The sequence below is a fragment of the Perognathus longimembris genome, chromosome 17 (genome assembly GCF_023159225.1).
Source record: "Perognathus longimembris pacificus isolate PPM17 chromosome 17, ASM2315922v1, whole genome shotgun sequence".
Classification (NCBI taxonomy): Eukaryota; Metazoa; Chordata; class Mammalia; order Rodentia; family Heteromyidae; genus Perognathus; species Perognathus longimembris.
Window position 1 is genome coordinate 16,877,740 of NC_063177.1, and position 15,064 is coordinate 16,892,803.

Sequence of the window (15,064 nt, forward strand, 5' to 3'; positions counted from 1 at the left end):
TAACTTAAATCTCCTCACTTGTAAATGGGACAGTAACCGTACCTTTCTGGTAGAGTTGTAATAAATCGAATACTTAAAGGAGAACTTGAACACGCTTTTCATTATTATTTATTACAATTATTTACTTGATTGTGCTGGGCAAGCGATGTGCCGCGGCGCTATATCCCTGCTTCCTTAATTTTTGACACAACCTTTATGGGGATCTCAACCTACCCGGCTGGAGAGACCCTGGCAGCAGGAGTTCAGTCGTTTGTCCTGTAGAAGAGCATTCTCATACCCAGCCCCTTAGATGCCTGCTCTGCCTACTAACCGGGTCCAGGCGCTGGCCCCGGGGCCCACCTTTGCCGTCCACGCGGACCGCAGCCCCTTAAAGGCGCGAGGGGGAGTGCCCTCGAGAGGGGGCGTGCCATGAGAGGCCACGCCCCCCGCGGTGAGGTCAGCGCGTACCGCTGCGTGTGACGCTCTGGTTGCCGCAGAGACGCCCCGCCCCCGCGCGGCGCTGCGGAACCGGAGCTCCGGGCGGCGTCGGCAGCGGCGCGGGAGGCGACGAGGCCGGGGTGGCAGGAGCCCGCGCGGCGACCGCAGCGAGAGCGGCGGGGACGGAGCAGCTCACGACGAAGGCATACAGGCGGCCGGGCCGGGCCGGGCCACGGGAAGAGCGGCCTCCGGGAAGCGGGCGGGAGGCCGGGCGGACAGCGGGCAGTCGCCGAGCCGCGAAGCGACATGGTGTTGCTCAAGGAGTAGTGAGTGTCCTGTCCGCGGTGCAGAAGCCGGGAGGGAGGGAGGGAGCGTCGGGGTGGCGGCTAGGGAGGTTCGTGATGGGATAGTGGGTGGCCCAGCAGGGACGGAGGGGAACATGGGGGGCCGGACAGGGATCGAGGTGAAGCCAAAGGGGGCAGAGAGAGCCAGGCGGCACCTGAGGTGGAGGGGCAGCCAGGGACGAATAGGCCTGAGGAGAGGCCGAGGGGCCCAGACGGGGCCGGACTGGGCGTACGATGGGGTCAAAGGGACAGGAAGCTGCTGCTACGGGTCATCGTGAGGGGCCGAGGGAGATGGATAGAAGGGCCAGCCGGCACTGCAGGAAAGGCTGATGGGACTCGCGGGAGATGGAGGAGTTGTCTGATGGACCCTGGAACGGTGCGACAAGGGCAGGCATAGCTGGAGAGCCGGCTCGTGGTTGGGAGGGATTTGTGGGCTTGAACAGTACTAAGGGGCAGGATCAGATAAGACAGCGCCTGGAATGGGGTGAGATGCCGGCGAGGAGTGGCGAGGAGTGTTGAAGCGGAACCTGGAGCAGGGACAGTGGCTGCCTTAGGCAGCAGGGAAGGATTGTAATCACTGGGCGGCCCAGGAAAAGGACTAGAGAGAGTCAGGGTCAGGCATGGGTGATAGAGGAAGGGAAGTATAGCTTAAGGGGCTAAGATGCGGGGTGGGAGTAGGAGTGGGGGTGGGGAGGCTGGAGTGACATGGTGTCCAGATGGTAGGTACAGAAGAGGCGGTATTTAGAAAAATCTTAGGATGACTGGTTAGGACTTGGGGACACCTGAGTAGAGTCCAGATGTTGGGCACACTGAAATTATTTGAGGGAGTTATGATAATGGAAAGGAACAGGAAGTTATCAAGATCAAGAACAGCCTAGAAGGAGAGTATGTTTATCAATGAATGTACATGTTATTGAAGGTGGCAGGGACAAGGATAGGGATAGCATGTTTCTGACTGAGGGTTCTGAGTGTGAAGAGATGGGGAAATGGCTTTGAGGAATTGAGGAAGATTCCATAAAGTCATTATTTGAGGAGAGATGTTGAAGGATGAGGGAGTTCTTAATGCTGTGGGGGTGAGAAGCTGGTAATTTGGGGCAAGAATTAACAAGGAGGTGGTTTGCTCCTGAAATCCAGGGGATTCGATGGCTAAATATTTCAAATACAAGGTGACCTATCTCTGAAGATTCTGACAACATTGAGTCAGAAGCCCTGAAAATCCTGAAGTGGGCAATACCCAAGTAGAAACTTGTGGGACTCTTTTTTTTTTTTTTGGCCAGTCCTGGGCCTTGGACTCAGGGCCTGAGCACTGTCCCTGGCTTCTTCCCGCTCAAGGCTAGCACTCTGCCATTTGAGCCACAGCGCCGCTTCTGGCCGTTTTCTGTATATGTGGTGCTGGGGAATCGAACCTAGGGCCTCGTGTATCCGAGGCAGGCACTCTTGCCACTAGGCTATATCCCCAGCCCCTTTGTGGGACTCTTAGTAGCCAGGTAGGATAGAAACTTGTGGCAGGGGATTTAGCTCAGCAGAAAAGTGCCTGCCTGGTGAGTGCAAGGCCCCAAGTTCAGTCCTGAGCTCTGGAAAAAAAAAAAAAAAGAAGAAGAAGAAGAAAGAAAGAAACTTGTGGGACTCTTAGCCAGGTAGGTTTACAGAGAGTTTTTCTATTTTGTCAGCAAAGGCACATTTCCAGCCCCACCTAGCTTGCCCCTTGTGAGTACATTTAGGACATAGTGTGGAGTTTGGGTGACAAAGGAAGTAGATACCCAGGTGTCACCCAGCTTGACACTTTATGTGAAGAACATAAAGTGGAGGTCCCTTCATTCTTCTTTCTTGACATTGTCTGTTTTCAATCTAGCCAGAGCTGACTTTTACATGGTGAAGAGGAAGAACCTCTAGGATGCTAAGGTTCTCCAAAGAGAAGAGCATGATGATACACTTTGCAGTTTAATCTCCAGTGTCCAAAGCAGTAGCTTTCTCATTCTTCAGATCTTTTTTTCTATCCCCTCCCCCTCATTCTTCAATGAAGCCTAGAATCTGTAGAAATCTATAGTTTTGCAAAGAAGGTCATGAAGGGGAAGGAAGAGCCCTTCAAAAGAGATCTGACTGAATTTGTAAGGGAGGTACTCTTTTCCCATTCTTTGTTCTCCTTCCCTTGAAGTCTGCCAAGAAAAGGCCCAAAGTGCTGGGGATACAGAGCCTGGCCTGGCATCTGTATTTCCTTACTGCCGGACTTGTTTTCAGTGTCTGCATCCCTGGGCTGGGAACAAGCTGGGAGGGGGCATCGGAGAGATTCTAGGCTGTGGCTTCAGTGCTGCAGCTCTAGGAAGGGTGCGAGTGAAGGTCACACTAGTATACTGCATGGCTCCTGTCTCAGCCCAGCTGTACCCTATTCTTTGGAATTGTACCCTATTGCTGAAGTTTTGTTCCCACGGAAACATGTCTGGGTGTGCATCTGTAAATGAGAGTATTCTATGAGAAGCTGGCCGGTACCAGTCTTTTGGGGGAGGGAGACTTAGATCTGAAGATTGTCCCTGTTGATTCTTCTAATACTTCCTCTAACAGGATTCTTCTTGATTTGATTTCTAAAAATTCTTGGATGTGATTTTTGCTGTGTTCTTAAAGATAAAAGACATATTGTTTTCTAGGAAGTTTCTTATGAGGGTGCAGGAATTCTGGCCTCCAAGTTGGGAGTATTTTTCTGCACTGCTAGCTTTCTCTAATGGGAGGAAAGCTTTAGTAGCAGCATCCAGTAAACGAGATGATTTACATTACTTGAGTCATTCTGGAAGATGGGAGATGTTAGAAGACAATAAGACTTGGAACCCATTTTGATTTCCCTGCTATTTTTCTGTTGAATGCCTGGCTTTTGCTGTGATGTTTTCCTTAGACCCCTCTGTGTGCTTCTGATTCTTGGGGGTCCTGTATAGAACCATAAAATAGCTAGTTAGCAGCCTGAAGCAACGAATGACACTTGAACCCACTGCCTACTAAGGAGGGTATGATCATGTTTCACCAAGCAAGCACATAAGACACAGAAGGGCCCAGCAGGGCCCAGAAAGGCTTTGAGTACTGAGAATCTATGCTTGGGAGCCAACTTGGCCTTGACAGCCAAGGCCTTTTTCCACAGCTCTCTCAACTGGGATTGGCTATTGGTCTGTGTTATAAATGCGAACCACCTGGAGAACTGATAGTAGCCCTTTTGTCTCTCACTCTTCTGACTCCTTGGAGGAGTTTACTGACTGTGGTTTCTCCATCAGGTCATTGCTAGTCTCTCTAACAACTGATCATCATTGAAATGGAAAAGAAAAAAATGATCCACTGGGGTGCCTTCTGGATAGCTTCTGGAAGTCAGGGCACAAGTTGGGTGTTCTTTTTTGGAGTTGTGTGTTAGTTTGTTTTGGTTTTGTCAATCATGTGGCTTGAACTCAGGGCCTGGGTGCTCTCCCTGAGCTTTTTTGTTCAAGGCTAGCATTCTACCACTTTGAGCACAAGTACTACTTTTGGCTTTCTGGTGGTTAATTGGAAATGAGTTTCATGGATTTTTCCTGCCCGGGCTGGCTTCAAACCGTGATCCTCAGATCTCAGCCTCCTGAGTAGCTAGGATTACAGGTGTGAACCACCAGCACCAGGCATGTTGATAGTTTATATTATAATATCCTGCCCCATAGCAGAAGTGGTTGGCACGTGCTTTTTTTTTTCATTTTCTGTATCAGTTTTATTTATTTATTTATTTTTTGGCCAGTCCTGGTCCTTGAACTCAGGGCCTGCACACTGTCCCTGGCTTCTTTTTACTCAAGGCTAGCATTCTGCCACTTGAGCCACAGCGCCTCTTCTGGCCGTTTTCTATATATGTGGTGCTAAGGAATCGAACCCAGGGCTTCATGTATATGAGGCAAGCACTCTTGCCACTAGGCCATATTCCCAGCCCTCATTTTTATTTTTTTGAGGCAGAGTCTTGATATATAATCTAAACTGGCCTCAAACTCACTCTGTAGCCCTGGCTGGCCTTGAACTTAGGATCTTCCTATTCGGTTTTCTGAGTGCTACAATTATAGATATGAACCACTATATCTGGTTCCGTGCATGCTGAAGGTGATTAAGTCTCCAGCGATCTTGGCCTCTCTCCCAGTCTTTCACCTTGAGGGCGGATTTTGGGAGGCTGGGTCCACAGAGATGCAAATCCCCAGGGCCTGGTTCTTTGGGTCTGAATCCTCCTCATGGTGGGTCCTTCTGTGTTAACCTCTCTGTTTTACTAGACGCATTAAGAGATGGGTGAGGGAGCATGAGAAGAAGACAGCTCCAAATGTGAGTCAGCAGCCTGGGAAGTAGCTGGGAGGTGGGGGAGATTCAAGTTTACCCTCAGTCACAGGGTTCTAAATGGGATTCCAGAAGGGCACAGTGGGTCCTAACCTCAAATCACTCAGAGGGCCATTCCCTGCTGGGTTTTTATCAGTGAGTATAGAGTCATATACAGTAAAACAGTGAATACTGTCCTAAAATGATTCTTTAAGAGTTTTGAGCAGATTTTAGAACCTGAAGTTGATTCTTTCTTTTCCCTCTCTTGTAGTCGAGTCATCCTGCCTGTGTCTGTAGATGAGGTAAGTCTTTTTTCTTTATTGTCCATAGTTGTACTCAAGTCTTGTTTATGATTGCTGGCTCAGTTAGGCCAAATGTGGCCATATTGTTTGTGTAGCTTTCCTATTTATCCTAAATCAGAGGTAACCAGTTTCAGTGTCTTCAGTAAATTTTCCTGGTGCTGTTTAGAGTGGAAAGAGAGCACTTATGTGGTGTATCTGGGCAATATCCTGCCCCACAGTGCTGGTGTGATAGTTGGCTATGAACAGAGACTAAATCAGCCCATTGCCTGCAGGAGTTGTGCCTGTTTGGGGACACTGATGGGATGAAGTATGTGCATTTCTGCGACCTTTATGATTCCACTAGGAGATGTGCATGACTCTGAAGTTGTGCAACAAACCAGCAGGGCAGGAAATCTTGAGGTCTTTCCTAGCCACTCTAGTGACTGCTGGCAGGACCAGGACTTAGAACGCTTTGCTTTTCTTCTTTCTTTTTTTTTTTTTATTGTCAGTCATAAGGCTTGAACTCTGGGCCTAGGTACTGTCTCTGAGCTCTTGGAAACACAGCACCACTTCTAGTCTGGTGGCTAATTGGAGATAAGAATTTCACGGGAGCTGGGAATGTGGTTTAATGGTAGAGTGCTTGCCTAGCATGCATCAAGCCCTGGATTTGATTCCTTAGCACCACATAAACAGGAAAAGCCAGAAGTGGCACTGTGGCTCAAGAGGTAGAGTGCTAGCCTTGAGCAAAAAGAAGCCAGGGACAGTACTCAGGCCCTGAGTCCCAAGCCCCAAAAAAAGAATCTCACAGACTTTCCTGCCCAGGCTGGCTTTAGGATTACCGGTGTGAGCCACTAGCGCCCACTTCCCTTTTCCTTTTTTTTTTTTTTTTAATTTGGTAGTGCTAGAGATTGAACTCAGACTTTGTTTTTGCTCAACTTGCTTATACACCTCCAGCCATGCTTTTTGCTGGTTATTATTATTACTGTTTGTTGGAGTTGGAGCTCCACTTCCAGCATTTGACTGGTTAGAGATAGGTCTCTTGAGCCATGCTTCCAGCCTGGCTCTTCACTGGTTAGTTGGGAGATGGAATTTTAGAGGGATATTTTTTTTTCCTGCCCGGGCTGGATTCCAACTGCAATCCAAGGAGTCTTTGCCACAAAAGCCCTTTTTTATTTCCAATTAAAGCAACAAGGAGACCAAGGGGACTAGAGCTTACCTGTACCTTGTCAAGAATTGACCAAATACTTGCCAGAATTCTGCAATGACAAAACTTAGTAGATGTGATGAGTTTTAGCACAGATATATAGCTAGATGGACATATAAAGAATGGCATACTGGTTTTACATCAGTATTTAAGTCACAGCCAACAATTATACACCAATTTAACGATATTTGGCTTGTATGGATTTAAGACATACCCATACCCTCTTCTTCCTACACTGTTTCTTCAATTCCCTTTTCTGAGACTTCACTAACAAATGACGTTTACGCAGACATACATACATGGAACACACATACACACTGTGCACATGCATGCAAAATGCATGCAAAAATGAATTTCAGCAGTAACTCTTTTGGAATTCCAATAGTAAATGACATTTTTTGCCCAATATTTTAGAACCACATGGTCGGTTAGAAAAACAATTTTGCTAGCAAACAAAAATTTTCAGATTATCAAATGGAGAAACCATATTTTGATAAACTCCAGTGGGATGCCATGTTGAGGGGGGTGGCCGGAGAACACAAACACACTAGCAGAACATGTGGCATGGCATAATAGTGCCTGTTAAACCCAATATCCACCATGTGGTCAATGCTAGAGAAAATAACTTTTAGATATCTTTGCTGACAAAGCACATTGGTGGTCAAGCCTCAGTTTCGGAGGTCTGTGAAAAGAGGCAGCTTTGTGAGCAAGGCACATTATCAGGATGGTGTATGACTTGGGAGTTTTATAAAGTAAGCAGGCAGATGAGAGAAGATAGAGAAGGGGCGACCCCCACCCAGCCCTGCCTTATCTAGGGCAGGGGCAAGGGGTGTGGCCAGGTGGATTAGGATGTGACCTCAGGGCAAGGGGAGGTAACTACCTCCAGGTCTGCTGGTTACCCAGGTAACTGGGTGGAGACTTAATGAGGTGGGGGCATCTACGTGGAGCCTTCCAGGGATGGACCTTACAGAGTCTAGCAAACTTTTCTGTTGCTTCCAACCACTATCCACTGGATTTAGAAACTGGAGTGGCTCTTTTTTTGTTTGGTATTTTTTGGTATCTGTCCTGGATCTTGACTCAGGGCCTGGGTGCTATCTCTGAGCTTTTGTGCTCAAAGCTAGTGTTCTACTACTTGAGCCACAGCTCCACTTCTGGCTTTTTTGGTAGTTAGAGATAAAGAATCTCATGGACTTTCCTGCCCAGGCTGGCTTAACTATAGTCTTCAGATCTTAGCCTCCTGAGTAGCTAGGATTACAGATGTGAACCACCAGTGGTGCCCAGCAGTCCTTCACTGTCTTTAAACTCACTATCCTCCTACCTCTTCCCTCTAAGTACTGGATTAGAGGGCTGTACCATCATCATACCTGGCACAAAACCCTCCTTTGAGGGAGAGCAGGGAATGACAAATGGGCTTGGCTTTCCCTGTGTCCTTTTATGGCTTTGAATCTGATGTCCCTTTGTCTGGGGATTTGGCAGCATTTGCCATAAGAAGGTTCATAGGCCGTGCTGACTCAGAGTTGGTCTCTTGAACAGCAGAAAACTGTTGCGGAACCTCCCTTGTCCCACCCTGTCTCTAAACTTTCCCTCCTCTCCTCTTCTGGTACGGACTTGTTCTTTGCCTCCTCCTGAACCCATAGGCCCCACTCCAGCTCCTAGTGCAGCTCAGTCTGGGTGGTTTGTTGGCCATTGTCGTGCCCTCAGTCATGGCTCCATCTGTTTCTTGCAAATCTGTGAGCTTCTCCCTAGCCATACTTGGTGACTCACTAGCATATAACTTCCCCTTTGCTCCAAATAGGAGATAACCTTTGAAAAGTGAAATGAGGCTAACAGAACCCATAGCACTCCTTTTTGTTGTTGTTGTTTGTACTGGTCCTGGGGCTTGAACTCTGGGCCTGAGCGCTGTCTCTGAACTTTTGTGCTCAAAGCTAGTACTCTACCACTTGAGCCAGAGCTCTGCTTCTGGATTTTTGTGATTAATTGGAGATAAGAGTCTCACAGACTTTCCTGCCCAGGCTAGCTTCGAACCATGATCCTCAGATTTCAGCCTTTGAGTAGCTAAGATTACAAGCATGGGCCACTGGTGCCCCATTGCTTGCATTCATTATTAAAAATAGCAAGTATGGGACTGGGAATATGGCCTAGTGGTAAAGTAAAGCCCTGGGTTCTATTCCTCAGCACCACATAAATAGAAAAAGCCAGAAGTGGGGCTATGGCTCAAATGGTAGAGTGCTAGCCTTGAGCAAAAAGAAGCCAGGGACAGTGCTCAGGCCCTGAGTTCAAGCCCCAGAACTGGCAAAAAAAAAAAAAAAAGAAAAAAGCAAGCATGGTTCTGGGGATGTGGCTTAGTGGTAGAGTGCTTACCTGGCGTGTGAAGCCCCAGCCAGGTTCAGTTCCTCAGTATCATATAAACAGAAGAAAGCAAAAAAGTTCAGGGGGGCTGGGAATATGGCCTAGTGGCAAGAGTGCTTGCCTTGTATACATGAAGCCCTGGGTTCGATTCCCCAGCACCATATATATAGAAAAAGGCAGAGGTGGCGCTGTGGCTCAAGTGGTAGAGTGCTAGCCTTGAGCAAAAAAAAAAAAAAAAAAGAAAGGAAAAGAAAAGCCAAGGACAGTACTCAGGCCCTGAGTTCAAGCCCAGGACTGGCAAAAAAAAAAAAAAAAAAAAGTTCAGGGATGGTGGCGTGGCCCTGAGTTCAAGCCCCCAGGACTGGCAAAACAAAACAAAAAACTCAACCAACAAAAGAGCAAGTAGCCAGGCACTGGTGGCTCACAATTTGAAGCCAGCCCAGGAAGGGACATCTGTGAAACTCTTATCTCAAATTAAAAACTACCCCCCCCCCCAAAAAAAAGCCAGAAATGGAGCTGTGCCTCAAGTGGTAGAGTGCTAGCCTTGAACAAAAGAAGTAAAGCAGCTCAGGGACAGCAACCAGGCTTGGATTAAGCCCCCAGAATTTCCCCCTTCCAAAAAAAAAAAAAAAGGAATAGCAAGGCCACGCAAGAAACCTAGCTGATCCTTTGCCCTGAAACTTAAGGCAATGGTCCAATGACTTTCTCCTGTATAGGATCATCCTACTCCCCCACCTCATCAAGAGTATATTTCCCCACTGTGTTGGGACTTCTTCAGTGTGTTGTTTCAGGAAGAATGGATGTTTTCACAGGGAGTTATTCTTGATGGAATGAAGGTTTCACTGTCTTTGAGAGTGCTATAGTCAAAGGGCAAGCATTGTCAGGAAGCACCTCTTCATCATTAGCAGTGAGGACCCTGACTTATGATGGGGCCAAGAGTATACAGAGAGGAAATCTGCCTTGAGAGTATTCACTACGGCAGGTTTTAGCTTGTGATGGTTGTAATATTGAGGAAGTATCAAGGAGAAGCGGGGCAATCAGAGCCTAGGCCAAAAGCTTGGGAAGTAAATGGTAGTTAGGATTCATCATCTGTGGTGATAGCCTGTTCTCAACAAGAAACTTCTGCCAGGGGAGCGGTGCATGGCTTGGTAGAGCTGAGGCTGCTCTTTTGATGCCTTGAACCTGAGTTCCTAAAGATCAGAAATTTCTTTCTTTCTTTTTTTTTTTTTTTGCCAGTCCTGGGACTTGGACTCAGGACCTGAGCCCTGTCCCTGGCTTCTTTTTGCTCAAAGCTAGCACTCTGACACTTGAGCCACAGCACCACTTCTGGTTTTTTCTATATATGTGATGCTGAGGAATTGAACCCAGGGCTTCATGTATACGAGATGAACACTTTATCACTAGGCTATATACCCAGCCCCAGAAAATTCTTAAATAGGGAGGCCAAAGAAAAAATTAGTAAAGACAAACCTTCCAGTCTTTGTCAGTAACCCCATCCTGACTCATCATACCATGCAGCAGCCCAGAATCATGTGATGGGTAGATTCATTTCCTATATTGAAGGTCGTGACAGGAGGCTGTAACTTGAGGTCCTTGAAGCTTATGATTTGAGGAGAAAAGCGAAAAAAGAAAAATGTCATATCTCTATAGTCATTCTGATGGCCTGAGTCAATATTTGGGGGCAGAATTCGCTTTGAATTCTAGCACAGCCTTTGATAACACTGTCCTGGGTTTCTAACCACTGTGCAACAGAGCAGGAAAGCCCTTGCCATGTGATGTGGGTGTGTCCACAGTGGTTTCTGGCTCAGGCTGACCCACCTTCCACTGTGGGCAGGCAGAGATTCATGGCACCATTCCCCTATGGCACCTGCCCTGACAGCCTTGGGGGCAGGACCAGCAGCTGTACTGTTGTTCATTTCTTGTTTTGTGTCAGTATATCCGGCCCACCTATAACATCTTCCTGGGCTCCCACCTCTGGGTGCCAAAGTTGTAGCACCTCTGTTTTTCTTAGCTGAGTCTCTTAGTCTATAGGACAAGGATCTAATCTCAAAGGCAGAGAACATTTTCTCAGGTTGGAAGAGGCTGGAATCCTTATCTGAATGGTCTTATCCCCCACCCCTACTGCCATCTACTCTGATTCTGGCAGCTTTCCTAGGTGCAGACCAGCTATGCCAGAGGGAATGCTCTGATATGAAAAGCATCCCTCACTTGTAACTTATGCAGGGCAGTCTTACTCCTTTGGATTACCAAAACTGCCTCACTTGTCTCATTGGAATTAATGGATCAGAATATCAAGAGAGATTAAAGGGGGAAGATGTCAACCCAGTCTGATCCTCTTAGAACCTGCCCTATGATTTCCATAGCTGAAGGGAAACCCAGTGAAGACAATTAATCTCTGCCTGCCTTGAGGACCCCCTCCCCTAGGAGCACCACTAACCACCTGGTCCCCTCGACTAGGCACTTGTCCCAGCCTGCCCTTTCAGATTGCTGAGTAAGGGATTCGGTATTCTTGTGACTCTTCTCTGAGACTGAGTTCCTGCTCCGTGTTAGGAAGTCCTGGCTCAGCCAAACCCTGACCCACTTGTTAGCAGTTTCATGTGCCTTAGCCAGGTGGCACAACTAGAAAGGCATAGAGAGACACTGAGGTTCTGTGGAAGCATTGGGGCAGCACTGATTTGCTCTGGATTAGCAAGGTCAAGGTGACTGGCTCTCACCCAGATGTTCCTCTTTATGGGATTAACTGAGCCTTGATCATTTGCCTGGACCTTTCTTTGGCATTTTGTACTGGGCTTTGCTTTGGAAATTAGGGCTCTTTCAGCTTCATGGTGAGCAGTGATTTGTCCTGGTCTATTGCTTTGCCTTCCAGTGCACAGAAATTGCCCTGCAGTGCTGTAGAACAGGCTCCCAGGTTTGATGAAGCAGCACTGGAAGCTGCTTCACATCTTGCTGTTACAGGTCATAGTGTCAGTGGCAGGTGCCAGGAGGACAGTCTTTGCTTTACTCCACAGACAGGAAAATCACTAGTCTTTCACCCCTGGGAGACTCAGGAAGGATGGGGGAAAGTTTAATCTTTATCCCCCTAACATGTTAATTGATCAGGCATTTACTTTTCTTTATGTTACTTAAACCTTGTGCCTGGTTTGTACTGGCAGTGATGGAGAAAATGTGTCCTTTGGTGTAGATAAAACTTCTGCTCTGGGGCTGGGAATATGGCCTAGTGGCAAGAGTGCTTGCCTCTTATACATGAAGCCCTGGGTTCAATTCCCCAGCACCACATATATAGAAAACGGCCAGAAGTGGTGCTGTGGCTCAAGTGGCAGAGTGCTAGCCTTGAGCAAAAGGAAGCCAGGGACAGTGCTCAGGCCCTGAGTCCAAGGCCCAGGACTGGTTAAAAAAAAAAAAAAAAACTTCTGCTCTGTCACTGTTCATGCTGTTTTCACCACATTTTTTTCTTCCAGTCAGCCTTCCTCAGAAAGAAGAGGCAGAAGGGCCAGGCCTGGACACTGCCCAGGTCACTGGCCCAAGCACAAGGGGGTCAGAGGAGGCCAGTGATCTTGTTAGGAATTTGATAGGGTGATATGTGACACAAATAAAGGAAAAGCCATCTAGTAACTGCCAACACAAGGAGGGTACCAAGCCAGCAGATGAGGGATAGAATCTTTATGTCTAATATAGGAAGCAGGAGCACTTGCTTCAGCCCCACCAGGAATCTAGAAAGCTTTGGGAAGTCTGGTTGTCACAAACACTCTTCTTTAAGTTTCTTGTGGTGGGGCTGGGAATATGGCCTAGTGGCAAGCGTGCTTGCCTCGTATACGTGAAGCCCTGGGTTCAGTTCCTTGGCACCACACATATAGAAAAAGCCAGAAGTGGCACTGTGGCTCAAGTGGCAGAGTGCTAGCTTTGAGCAAAAAGAAGCCAGAGACAGTGCTTAGGCCCTGAGTCCCAAGCCCCAGGACTGGCAAAAAAAAAAAAAAAGTTCCTTGTGATGGTGAGGAGGGCACAACACTGGGGGGGAAAGCAAGTGGGTGAGCTGGTTTTACAGCAGAGGTTACAGACTTTACAGGGCTCTGGGCAGTTTTCTTTAACAAGAAGTGCTGGATCAGTTTAAATGAATAGGATAAAGAGATTTCTAGCAACCAGATCCTGTTTGGGGTCTTAATGCCAGAGGTGGGCCCAGGATAAAGCTACCTTAGACTCTATAGTCTATTTTCTGAGTGGTTCTGTGAGATTAAGAATACTTCCCCAGGGCTGGGGATATAGCCTAGTGGCAAGAGTGCCTGCCTCGGATACACGAGGCCCTAGGTTCGATTCCCCAGCACCACATATACAGAAAACGGCCAGAAGCGGCGCTGTGGCTCAAGTGGCAGAGTGCTAGCCTTGAGCAGGAAGAAGCCAGGGACAGTGCTCAGGCCCTGAGTCCAAGGCCCAGGACTGGCCAAAAAAAAAAAAAAAGAATACTTCCCCAGGCTCTTTAAACCCCAACAAATGATGTGAGAAATAGAGTGACAAAATGAAGTCTAAAGAGGGACCACAGAGCAGAAATCTCAGTTGCTTTGTGTAGATGGACCAATGCGCTGAGCTCCTAGATGAGAGGACCCCCAGGTTTACTCACTTAAATTAGCAGCTGCACTGTGTGTTACTGGAGAATGATACCTGTCTCTCTTTTCCTTTAGTATCAGGTGGGACAGCTGTACTCTGTGGCTGAGGCCAGTAAAAATGAAACAGGTGGTGGTGAAGGTGTAGAGGTCCTGGTGAATGAACCGTACGAGAAGGATGGTGAGAAAGGCCAGTACACACACAAGATCTACCACCTACAGAGGTATGTGACATGGCAGTGGGGTGGAACACTAGCCTGGTTTGGCCGTGGTTGGTATTAGTTAATTGGGGGTGTTTCTAGGTTATTAGCTGGCTGCTTAAGTTGCCTCACCCATGAGAGTGGGTGTGGATGTACTTCATTCATTGAAAGATTTTTGTTACTTAAGAAAAAGGTAGTCCTTGCCCTACCAGTCCCATGAAATGATAGAATTTGGTTTCGTATAGGTCCTCACATTGCTTGTGGTATAGAAGTGTGTATGCAGTATGTATGTATAAACCAGTGTGTTTCCTTTGTAGATGGGATCACTAGAGGTACTGTTAATGTTTTGAAGCAGTAATGGGCTGACACTCAGGGCCTCAAGCTCTTGCTCCACTTTCTTGTTCTTGGCTGGCATTGTCACTTGAGCCACAGCTTTTGTCCAGCTTTATGCTGGTTTAGTGGAGATGGAACCTCAACCTTTCTACCTGGGATGGCTTTGAACCTCAGTCTTCCAGGTGTCAGCCTCCTGAGTAGCTAGCTATCGGTGCCTGGATTATATACTGCTCTTTTGTTACAGATTATATTATAGCAGTCTTTCAGTCTCAGGCTATCCTCCTATTGTATTCTTTCAAAGCACCAATCCTTCCCCTCCCTTCTTGACTTTTCTCCTTAAGGTGCTCTACCATTTGGCCAACACCTCTGCTTCTGGCTTTTTGCTGGCTAATTGGAGATAAGAATCTTATAGACTTTTCTGCCTGGGCTGGCTTTGAACCAATATCCTCAGAACTCAGCCTTCTGAGTAGCTAGGATTATAGGCGTGCACCACCAGCACTTGAAAACCATACTTTCTTGGTCTCTGTTTACAGTCATTTCCAGGTGTCTCTATACTCCAGTAAAGCTAGTAGATAAATTTTTTCCTTCTTCAGTACTGAAGCCTGAGTTCAGCCTCATACTTTCAAGGCAGGCATTCTACTACTGAGCAGTACCTCTAGCCTGGAAAAAATCTAAATCTTTTTATATACTCTTATGTGGAATTCTATAGCAAATACTCCTAATAATATAATTACTAGGTCAGGTCCTATTTTAAATTCTGCTATTGTGAAATCAGCTGCTAAAGAAATTGTGGCCTCTTTTGGTCAAAAACATAAAATTTCTTTTAAAAAAACTTCATTACTAGGCAGGCATTGGTGGCTCATGCCTGTAATCCTACTCAGGAGGCTGAGATCTGAGGATCAAGGCTCAAAGCCAGCCTGGGGAAGGAAAGTCTGTTAGAGTCTTATCTCCAGTTAACCACCAGAAAACCAAAAGTGGCGCTGTGGCTCAAGTCATAGAATGCTAGCTTTGAGCAAAAAAGCTCAGGGATAGTGCTCAGGCCATGAGT

The 15,064-nt window shown here is 47.2% G+C and overlaps 1 protein-coding gene across 3 annotated transcripts in view; it reads left to right on the top strand.

The window, feature by feature from the left end:
- Window positions 1-494: 494 nt before the first annotated feature.
- Window positions 495-15,064, top strand: part of Pitpna (phosphatidylinositol transfer protein alpha) — a 49,086-nt gene continuing 34,516 nt past the window's right edge. Inside the window, exons 1-4 of one of the 3 annotated variants that reach the window (XM_048365649.1) lie at window positions 495-743; window positions 5,015-5,063; window positions 5,326-5,356; window positions 13,562-13,707. In XM_048365649.1, the coding sequence (XP_048221606.1) occupies window positions 5,041-5,063; window positions 5,326-5,356; window positions 13,562-13,707 (200 nt within the window). In that variant the 5' untranslated portion in view covers window positions 495-743; window positions 5,015-5,040. The remainder of the gene's footprint in view (window positions 744-5,014; window positions 5,064-5,325; window positions 5,357-13,561; window positions 13,708-15,064) is intronic. The other 2 variants (XM_048365650.1, XM_048365652.1) reach the window with 2 other exon arrangements.